The sequence below is a fragment of the Habropoda laboriosa genome, unplaced genomic scaffold, assembly GCF_001263275.1.
Source record: "Habropoda laboriosa isolate 0110345459 unplaced genomic scaffold, ASM126327v1 scaffold718, whole genome shotgun sequence".
Taxonomy (NCBI): domain Eukaryota; kingdom Metazoa; phylum Arthropoda; class Insecta; order Hymenoptera; family Apidae; genus Habropoda; species Habropoda laboriosa.
This window is the reverse complement of record NW_017100942.1, coordinates 156,610-167,881: the sequence shown is the minus strand read 5'-3', so window position 1 is coordinate 167,881 and position 11,272 is coordinate 156,610. Positions and strand designations below refer to the sequence as shown.

At 37.4% G+C, this 11,272-nt stretch overlaps 1 protein-coding gene across 1 annotated transcript in view; it reads right to left on the bottom strand.

The window, feature by feature from the left end:
• Nucleotides 1–735: 735 nt before the first annotated feature.
• LOC108577636 (PH and SEC7 domain-containing protein 1) overlaps nt 736–11,272 on the bottom strand; it is a 106,142-nt gene continuing 95,605 nt past the window's right edge. Inside the window, exons 5-14 of the mRNA XM_017940813.1 lie at nt 10,034–11,249; nt 9,076–9,308; nt 8,730–8,923; nt 7,882–8,074; nt 7,638–7,807; nt 7,097–7,313; nt 6,674–6,818; nt 6,143–6,286; nt 5,150–5,325; nt 736–831 (exon numbers count right to left, since the gene is read on the bottom strand). Of these exons, the coding sequence (XP_017796302.1) occupies nt 810–831; nt 5,150–5,325; nt 6,143–6,286; nt 6,674–6,818; nt 7,097–7,313; nt 7,638–7,807; nt 7,882–8,074; nt 8,730–8,923; nt 9,076–9,308; nt 10,034–11,249 (2,710 nt within the window). The 3' untranslated portion in view covers nt 736–809. The remainder of the gene's footprint in view (nt 832–5,149; nt 5,326–6,142; nt 6,287–6,673; nt 6,819–7,096; nt 7,314–7,637; nt 7,808–7,881; nt 8,075–8,729; nt 8,924–9,075; nt 9,309–10,033; nt 11,250–11,272) is intronic.

The following is an 11,272-nucleotide window of genomic DNA, read 5'->3' as shown; positions in this document are numbered from 1 at the left end:
AAAAAAAAAAAAAAAAAAAAAGAAGAAGGAAGATAAAGAAGCTTCATCATGTTGAGCGATATCTTTTGCTTTTAAAATAGTACACTTGTAATGGCGATCCATGCAATCTGTTCTTAACTTCACGTGTTTATTGAATTTCGTAGCTAATAGTGTATTTGTGTAAAGTCGTCTTACTCGGTAATTCCTTAACGTAACGTTAAGTTTCCTCGAATGAATGTAACGAGAAATTTTCAAAAGTAGCTTATCATTAAGGTTCTTGCATAACACCTTTCTTTTTCCAGCCGATCTGTTTAACTGAAGATCAACTAGAAAAACTTCGTTTCTTCGTTAGGTAGGACATAATCGAAGCGACATTAGTACCAGTTTGTAATTAGATCTTGAGGCATGTCTTAATTTTAAAAACTAAGTTGTAATAAACTTATTTGATGAAAACTTGATGGTGATATTGTTTCTTCCGAGAACTTCATGAGAGTTAAATGTTCTATTTTTACCCCTCAACGCGATACGAAATAATAATATTACACAATTAAAATTTCTTTAATGAAAGAATGGAATAACGAATGATGATTTTTGCTAAACTTTTTTAACATTTTTACAGAACCTTTAACCTTACATTATTCGATACCTGACAATACTTGAAAATACTTTTGGTGCAACATAAAATTTCTTCTTTCTTAATGGAAGAAAGCAGATGTTTTGCCAATGTAACATATAGGTACATCTTCGACAAATTTTTGTTTAAAAAAAACTTAAATATTACAACTTCCGTGCACGTTGGAACAGTTTTGATGATGGTCTGCTGTCTTCATTCACGATGACACTGGCTCAATCCTGTCGCATGCAATAAATTAATAGAATCATTAAATAAATATCAAATAAATACACAATACAAGTGAGGTTCTAGTTTACATTTTAAAAAGTTGAAATTAATAATTACGTAATTGATGGTCGTTTAAATTAACAATAAAAGAGAAAATATACAATCAAATATCAATTTTTGTACATAATAGTGAAAGTTGACATGATTAATTCTACTTATTTTTAGTTAGTTCTGCTTCTAAAAAAATTTAGAATTGTTTCATTACAGTTATAAATTAGGTCTCTCTTCTTTTAACAATAGTAACCACAAGTAGGGTTTTTTTTTAGAAACTTATCAGGAATTAATCATTTTGACTTTTAGATTGTTTATATATTTCAATTCTTTGAAAGTGTTATCTTTAGAATGAAATATTATTAGTTCTTCAACATAAATTTCACTTAAAGTTTGTGTATATGTGGTTGCAATTTTAAATAGTGTATTGTTCATGCTTACAGATATAACTTTGAAACAGATTACTTACTAGCAAACATTTAATATGTAGAGGGAATAAAGGAAAGCATAACAAAGCAAAATAAATATGTAGAATTTATAGTCCATGCAACAGCTATAATTATTGATAACAATATTACTGTTTTTATGTTGTAAAATGTTTGTAACAACAATTTCAAGCACAAACTATGATAAGATTAATGATATGTGCATTGCTGCTATTCTTTTTTTGAAATTTTGCTCGAAATAGAAAACTAAAAATAGTACAAGTCTAACTGATAATAGTGTAACAGGTTTTGTGTATGCTCAGAAATGCAGTAGCATACAAAGTAAGAATAGATAACGTGCATTTTTAATAAAAGTGTATAGATGCATATGTATCATGCACATATATCATATTAGTGAGTACCTACTGATATCTGAAACATTGGGAATTGCACATGAAAGTTGCGAGAATCTATATAATTTGGAGACTGTTTATCTTTATTGCCATTAGCTTTATATAGTTTATAATAATCGTTATATTATCCACATATAATACAGTTTTATGTACAAGGGGTCTAGTGTACACTATGATTAGATGTAGTGAACGACTTCTCGAGAACGATACAAAAGAATGGTGTTTAATAAATAGTAAACAGATAATCAAAACGACTATCTACAATCAAAATACAAAAGTAACGAAATAGATATACTGATGTATGCTTAAGAATTAATGTTATTCATAGATACTGAGCAGTAAACGTGATTTACAGGAACCATATCTAAAAAACGCTAATTCGACTAGTCAATGAACAGATTCATCTTGGTGTTCTTTAAGAAAAGAGAAATTCCCTTGGAATGCTTGCAATTCATAATACAAATGATATACCAAAAATTGCTAGCTGTACTTTACTCAACATAATCATTGAAAATCCTGCATTTTGATTTTCTTTTCTTAAACTGAAAGGTAAGAAATTAACAGATCCTAATACTGCTTTCCCAAGAGTATAGATTATCGCTTTATTAAATTCAGAACACTGGCATACAATAATTACGTAACACTTGCAGATGCTTTTTCAAGAATGAAATGTTCTCTTCAACTGTTAGACATTTGAAAGATTAAAGGATAATTGACAAATTCAAGTTCTATCAAATCAAGTCATTAACAAACAATGTTTGCGTTAATAAACGATTAATTGAATAAAAATATGCTTTAACGCCCCAAATATTTGAATACAAAACAACGACAATGTAATAAAAAAAAAAAAAAAGAATATGAGAACACAATATAAAACTTTCTATTCTATGCAATGTTAAAAACCTTAGGTCCTCTTATCTCTCTTAAAACCACTATAATGTTCGATATAAAAAAAAAACACGCAACTTGTTACGTAATACATTTATGCAAGAACAATCATGTGTATACATATACATATATTTGTATATATGTACACAGTATATACATACATGTATATATATATACGGTACTGCATTAGTTTGCATTTAAAAAGGCTAGAATAATTTCGATAAATTGCTATTGTTTATGCACCTAAACGGAAAGTCGGAACAGTGATTAGAATAAGGTGAGGCCCTACGGTAGTCCCTATCTGCGAAATCTCAATTTATACCGAGAAACGGAAAGACTCGCCTTTTTTAGCGATTTTTTTCTTTAATTTAGTATTTTAACTTTTTTTCTCTCGTTTATCATCGTCGTCGTCGTCGTCAACTAAACTACCGGAATGACGTTGTCCTTTCGTATCAACCAATTTACAAAAACGCAAAATAGCAACAACGCGATCACAGAAGAAAGAAAGAAAGAAAAAAAAAGAACACGTGCACGATGATTCGATGGATTTCCACTCGACCGTAAAGATCGACACGCACAATTGATCGCAAAACACATTAGAAAAATCGAGGACGCGGATGAAATGGAATATAAACACGAATTATTTGCGACACAATACACCAAATACAAAAATATATCGTACATTTACGCGTGTAAAATGGCTGATACACAATTTCGTCGCACAATTAGAACAGCTTCGAATCCGAATACGCGCCTAATTATCGTTTTTTTTTTCTTTTTATTTTTTATTTATCCAGTCTTAAATTTCGTAACGCATCGCCGTCGTTTTACCCTCTTTCAGCGTAATCGCCTTCGTTGCAACCAACAATAAAACTGAAACACGGCAAAACACGCCCATTCAACTTCGTTCAACAAGATCTTGCACAGTTTTTCTTTTTGTTGTGGTCGTCTCCGTTGGAGACGTACCATTCGATATCTCTTTCGATTAGTCTCGTTATATAGAAAATAAGTACATCTATTCAACCTTTTAAATAAATAGTCAACAACGTGTGTGCACAGAGTACCTTGGAATTTCGTAAAATATCACTCCCGTCCTAACCTTGACATTATCTATAAAAATCCTGTTTACGTGAGACGTAACTCTCTCTCTCTCTCCGCTGATAAAAAGGTCTAGGTCCTTAGGCGATAAATAAAAAATAATGGAAGTCGCGATTGATCATGAAGATATATCGATATAACAGTCTGTTGTTACATTCTATGTAGAGAGTAAGTAGCACACCAAACCAAACTAAAGAAGAGAAAGAGGAGGAGAGGAAAAAAAAGAGGGAAAATGCACCCACATAATGATTCACCCAGCGGTGAATTTTTTCTCAAAACAGCAAGTAAAGCGGGCATGTTACTTTTTTTCGTCACCCGTTACCCGATACAACTAGTTAAATATCTGTTATAAAATTGTTAGCAGCGAACTGAAAGCGGAAAGCATGAGATGCTCGAGTAAGATACTGTTTTTTCGTTTTTTTCTTTTTTTTTTTGTACGAAGACAGACACAGTTCGGTATAGCAACAAAGTATCGTTCAGTTTTCTTTTCGATCTTACAATTTCGTTCAGGTTCATTTCTATACAACTACGACGCAATTTGATACAGGAAAGAAATTCGTTCGAATGTTTTCAGGATACATCTAATAAACGACGTATATACTTCGAATCGTTGAAAATCGTACTCCGTAGTTCACTTTCCTTTATACAGATGGCTTTAAATTTCGATTAATCGAACGACGATTACAGCTATGTTCAGTTTTTTCGAAATATATCGATTGGTTTTCTTTTCGTTCGATCGTCACAGAATTGTTGTATACATAAACTGGTCTTATCTTCTGTCAAGGCACGAGTCTTGAATCGGGCCTTGCCAAGTCTTTTGTCAACGCATTAACAATCTACTCGGGTATAATTAGTGAACCATTTACACTATTACTGAGTTAGGTGTGAACCCTGACCCAATCACCAGTTTGTTAAACGGTCTCGAGTAAACGCAGCTAGAACAGCAGCTTTCTATGCTCGAATCGCGAAAACTGATCGGCAAACATGATACTTGAGCAACCATGAGAATCAATAGATTTTTTTTAAACAAAATGTACACATATCGAACAGAAGCAATGTGAATGAAAAAAAAAAAACAAAAAAATTATACAATGAGGAAGATCGAAACCACTGCTGTAGTAGAGCGCCGTACGAATGCTAGCACTACCGGTTGTTTTTTTTTTTTTTTTTTTAATGGCCGCTGATAAATTTACGATTAAATATAGTAAAAGAGAATGGTGAGTACACGGTACGGTGAAGTACAGTACTTAACAAGTGATGCGTCGGATACATCGGATTAGGTATTTTTTCGTTAATATCTCTTCCGAATTTCAGCTGTTGCTTCTACCTGCGTATGCAGGTCAGATTAGACCACACATGCTGAAAAGACACCCATCACACGTCAACCAATGTCCCCGCCGTAGTCCTGACCGTTTAGCAGATTACGGTTGTAAATGGCAGCCCTGTAACTGTACCTATTTATAGCTGGCCGATCGGGAACAGGTGGCGGCACCAGCGCTACTTCAGAGTTCAGCAATGCCCCGCTTCCTTCGTCCACTTCGCCGATACTGCTCTCCACCAGCAATGGCTCCACCTCTGTGAACGCCAATCTAAACCGTAACAGGTACGCGTACGTCTTGTACCTCTTCAACTGAAACAAAGAACGTGTGAATTTTAGGGGTATTATGCACGAGTATAATACAACTTTAATTTAAAATTTCACAGAGGTAAATTTCAGTTATTCTGGTTAATTTTTCAGGGGAAATTTAGAGACATTGTTTACAGACGGAATCACAGTTTGTTTAGAATTTGAGCGGGAACTTTGGCGATGGTAAGAGCAAGTTACAGTTATTTTTATCAACTCCTAAAGTTGTTTCTTTTTTTATTTTGATTTAGCAACTATTTTATTTTTCTTGTTAATTACAATAATTAAGGAGTTGTGTTTGTAGCTGATTGAAGGAAATGTGTAAGATTTAAATTGCTTAAAAGATATTAGATTAAATTTAGTACAGTTTGAAGAAAACACGACTGGATTGCCTGCAAATAATAATAAACGATCATCTGTAAGAAGTGGCTAAGAGAATTTCAATATCAGAACAGCAGTTTAATGCTACAGTTACATAAGTGGTTAAGAATGAAGAAGCATAAAATATACGGCGGTGAAAGTAACCGGGCTCTTTTACTGTTTGCGGTTTAATTTTCTTTTTCTCATTGGACGTTAGGTAATTCGCTTCGATTCGGTAAAAATACTCCATGGAGCATAGCAAATGTGAAACAGTTTTATTGGATATTAATAACTTTTAGAAAGTTCTACGTTTCACTTACTACCGATATTAATTAAAATTAAATGAGCTATAATCACAAAAATATTAACCAAAGTCACTAAGAATGTTTTTTTTTGTTTTTAATAGCATGAACTTCCAATCGATGAATTTTAATTTTTATGAAACATTGGCATTGATTATTACCTCGTGATGTAAGTAGGCATCTTTTTCCTTATAATTCTGTACAGTAAGAGCCTTAGCTCCCCTCTCAGGCGGGTGTCGTCTGTGCTCCTCCAGTTCAGCCTCCAATTTGCTCACCCTCTCCTCATGGTCCCGTAACTGTTCTCTCTGACAACACGTCAAAAAAAAAAAAGATCCAACCACCCGTCATTCACATGTAAATCTTCAGGAAAAGAGAGAAATAAAAAACAAAAGGAATTCATGAGAGAGAAAGTCTATCTTTCTACGGTTTTTTCTGCTTTTTTTTTTTGTTCAATTAACTGGCATTTATACGCTTTTTGTACGCTACACTTCGTTCTGTATGTACGACGGTTCTACAATTCTCGTGTCCGAATCTCGAGTACGAGAACTTTTAGAGAACGGAGTTCACTTCGGGGATAGTGGAGGAAGGCTTGTAAAATAAAGAAACAACGAAGACACATTATATTGGGTTTGCGTGACCGAGCTTAAAGAAACACTTTTCTTAATCTCTTCGATCTCGCGATTACTACTCACAGGAGATAATTTCGTGTGGCTGCACGGAAGCAGTGGTCGCTGGAACTTTCTTTGAGAACCCACCGCGCCTGCTAATGGCTGGCAAGAGAAACTGGCGCACACGAAGTTGATCGTGTCGATCCAAGACTGCAGCTCTTTGGAATCACTGAAAATTTCCATTCAATTTTTACATACAATCGATGATATTATTGTGTAATAATATGTTGCAAACGATATCGTCACATTGGTATTACAACTACACATCTTAAATTCATGGAGGTGATTTTTAATTTATCTAACTTTTGATATTTCTACTTTTAGCGTACCACAATTGCAAGAAAGACTTGTCGACACACTTATCCAGAAAATGTGAAGTTATGAATGATTTAATTGCAGTATTAAGATGACGATATTAATTTACATAAGGAAGTTCGTTTTAATTACCTCGTTTGGAAGAGATACTCTGCCTGATCGGCAGTCTGTAACCTAAACACATGTTCCTTCTTGGTGTAGTCGGACGCCTTTGTGGCCAATGCATGATGAATGCGTATCGCGTTGTGCAAACTATCGTTACGGAAGCCATGCTCATCTTTGTGCAAATATAATACAAGTTCCCTCAATGTACAATAATACATCTTCCAGCCACGTTTTCCGAATGGAGCTGAAAAGTATCGAAGTGACGTGAATATTTTCCTCGTGAATTCTACATACGTTCGACTATAGACATTTTCCAGAAGATTTACCAACAATTTTATCTTTTGAGATTAAAATTTGGAAACTAAATATGACATCAACAGTATTGTTTAATATAAACTTTACATACAAAATTGGATAATTTCTTTCTAATTTTAAAAAAGTTCACTGAAGAGATTAATATGGCTAATTAAAGTCCATTTGTGTGTGAACATAAAATAAACTTGTCAACTGCTTTCTCGACAGTTCAGAATACAAAAAAATTGTCCAATTCGAGAGGAAGAATATTTACTTTTCTTCCCGTTGGAATCGTAGCAGCATTTCCGCATAACGTAACCCTTCTTGAACTCTGTAGCACCCGTAACATTTGGCACGTCGAGAAACGGATTTCCGGTACCAGATATCGCTGGACCGTCACCCTGTTGGATCGCTTGATTCGCAGTTTCGTCACCTTCTTCGTCTCTGAACAAACAAAAAAAATCTCTCGTCACACACGTTTGGCAACAATTTCACCGATGTTTTCGAATTAAACTCACAAGGCCCATTCCAGGGGGAACGATTTGATGGCATTGTAAAGTTGTTTCAACACCTCCCTGGGAAAGTTATCGCCGTCGTTCAGTTCCGAGAGGTTCTCGATAAATTCGTTACACGACATCTTCCTGCCTATATTCTGACCGTGAAGATCCGTATTGAGCAGCATTATAGCACAAGTTAAAGTATGAACAGCGTCTAAAATAGAAGAAAATCAAATAAACGTGACGATCGTGGACCGATAAGACGAGAGTTTTCAGGCTTTCGCGGCGTGGATTGATCGAATTATTAATCCAGACAGTTTACCTTGTGGAATTGTTTCACTGTGGATGTTCAGGCAAACGAATATTTTGATAGAAAATTGGTAATAAAGTGGGACCCCTGTACTAATTTTCTTTTAAGAATATATGCAAGATTAGATTGCATATTTTACACAAATTTACCATATTTTGTAAAATACAGTATATTTGAGTGTGGCTAATATGAAAAAAATGCTTACAGTTTATTGCAATTTAAATTATAATCATGGTCTGAATAATACAGTTTCCATTATTATGACATAATTTCAATACACTTGTTGCATATTATATTCGCACATTTTCGGGTGTTTTAAGTGATCTTCACTCTATTAACCCCTTCACTGCGGAAAATTTGGTTTCAAAATTTTTTGGAAAATTAAAAAATTGACTGTGTCGAAAGTGCGCAAAGGACAAAAATTAAGGATTAAATTCACCCCGAAAGGCACAGTGGGTGCAAACATTCGAAACGCCTGTAGGCGGCAATAGCAGTGAAAGGGTTAACGAAGGTTCAAAAGAAAATCCGAATTGATAATTGAAAGGAAAAGAATATTTACCCTGAGAATTGAAAGCGCCCGGATTACAATCGAGAAATCTCTTGGAGAAATGTACAAGAACCCTCTCTCTTTCCTGGGTCTCCCCCGTCAAAGAGAACTGGGCAAGGAACTTTCTGAGAGCCACGTCCAGCGTGTCCCGGTCAAAGCTGAAGTATCTCAAGTATTCTTCGGCTACCGCTCTACTAAAGTCGTTGCTGCAAGCCAAACAGGATAGGCAACATGTTACAACAGTGTGCGCGAACGTGAACAATTTCGAAGTATATAAGAGACACAAGGAAACGACACGATGGGATTTTCGTACGATGCTTTCCAGAGAAAAAAGGTGTATATTTTATAACGGGCATACTTTTTGCTAAGGTGCCTAGAGACGTCAGACTTTTTGAAGCCGTCCAAGGAGTATAGCCTTTTGGCTAATCGTACGGCCGATGGTAAATCCACCGCCTTTGGACTGTAATGGAAGCTGTGCAGACTCTCGATGTCGCTCTCCTCGTCAGCGGACTGCGGAGGAGACGCACCACCGTGCTTGTCCTCGTAGATCCCGCTGTTCAGGGCATTCTCGTCTTCGCTCTCTTTTAACTCCTGCAAGGAATTCGGGTGAATAGGCGAAATGGGAGGTGAAATTTTTATTGGGAATTTTCGATGCACTTCCACTTCTGTGTTGTAAGAACGTTTGGGTGATGTTAACCCTTTCGCGAGGATATTGTATATTTTTTAAGAATTTTAATTTTTGTGGGGCATTAATACTTTCGTGACTGTATTTTTTTTTAAATTTGTTATTTATTTACGAATGATCGCGTCTGTAACGAGAACTCAAGAGGGACATATGTGTCCCGCTGATGAGGAAAGGGTTATCCCCTTTTTCACCGAATTAAATTTTTCTGAACTATTTTTTTAAATATGTCACAGTGGCTGCAATATACGATCCTTAAAAATTTTCCATGCAATTCACTCCTGAGGTATAAGAATCTTGAGTGATATTAACCGTTTCGTGAATGCATTATTATTTTTTAAATTTGTCATTTATCTGCCAATTATAGCGTCTGTAATGAGAACTCAAGTGGGACATATGCGTCCCGTTGATCTCGGAAGGGTTAAACTGAATTATCACATTTTTCAAGAATTCCTTATTTATCTACCAATCATCGGGTCTGTAATAGACCCTAAATTCGTATACCCAAATGATTCGTCACGTACCTGAGTAATTATTGACAATTTTTGAAAATATATGACAAATGACTCAAAGCAGCGTATAACAACCCAACCAACTAATTAAATAACAACTAATAGAAATGAATAATGGTTACCTGATAGCCAACGAACTCAGGCGTGACATTTCCAGCGCTGTTACCCGCAGACTGTCTTTGCACGGTGTTCTGTGACGTGGACGTGGGCACCAGTTCCGGATTGTTAGGATTTCCCCGTCTCCTGTTCTGCCTAGGACTGGTGTTTCTCGTTCCACCACCGTCCTTGTCCGGCCCCTTCACCTGTATCACTATCCTATGCTCAGACGTATCCTGAGCCGGTGTATAGGCGTTCGATGTCGGTACAACGTTAGCCGATGTCCCCTTCAACCTCCTTTGGGGTGGTTCGCTGGCTAGTATAGTCGAGTCACTGTCACTCGGATCACTGACCATCATGATATCGCGTGCACTGAGTATGTCCATTGTCTCCTCGTCGTTGTAGTCAGGGCTGGACATGTTGCTGATAGCCTCGGACTGGCTGAGATCGCCGTTGGTGGGATGAAGGCCGGAGGCCGAGGAGGTGGTTCCGTCGCCGGATGGGCCCAGGGCTGTCGATGTTGTGCCCGTGGGTACCGGCGGTGGGAACCTACGGGATCCAGAATTGGAGGACATGACCGAGGACGAGACCGAGGTAGGGGAGGTCGGCGATAAGGATCTTTGAGGGCTCGTGCCCTCGGTGGAGGAGCTACTGGACGAGGATTGCGAGGAGCTGCCGTTTTGACAACAGGAGGTGCGCTCCGAGGCGGACGGCGAGCTGACTGGAGCGTTGTACGTCCATACGATCCTCTCGCTGGACAAACCTTGACCACTGTCCAGCCGTGTGTCCAACAGCAAGGTGTTCAAGCTGGACGTGACGTCGTCGTCAATGTCAATGTCCACCGCGCTCATAGACGGGTCCTTTTGGAATTGCAGGTGATCCTCGGAGCGCGAGGTGCGGACGAAACCGCTCGAATAACCAAAACTCGCGGCATTCTGTTTGCTATTGTCGCCCTGGCCCGAACACTGCCCGCTATCACGTTTGCTGATCCCGACCGGTGAGGTGCTGGCCGAGTTCGAACCGGTGCACTTGTAAGCACGGTGATGGCCCAGCATCTCGTTAGGACTGGTGGGTACCGAGTTATGATGGTGATGATTGTGGTGATTATGGTGATGGTGGGTGTGATGATTGTTGTACCTAAGCGAGTCGACCTTCTTCTGGTGCTTCGGTAGAAGACCGCTGCTCTGTTGGGTTCGCGACAGGTTCAGCATTAGGTCGCCGGTCATCATGTACGCTTCGAACCTGTACTCACATCGCGTCAAACG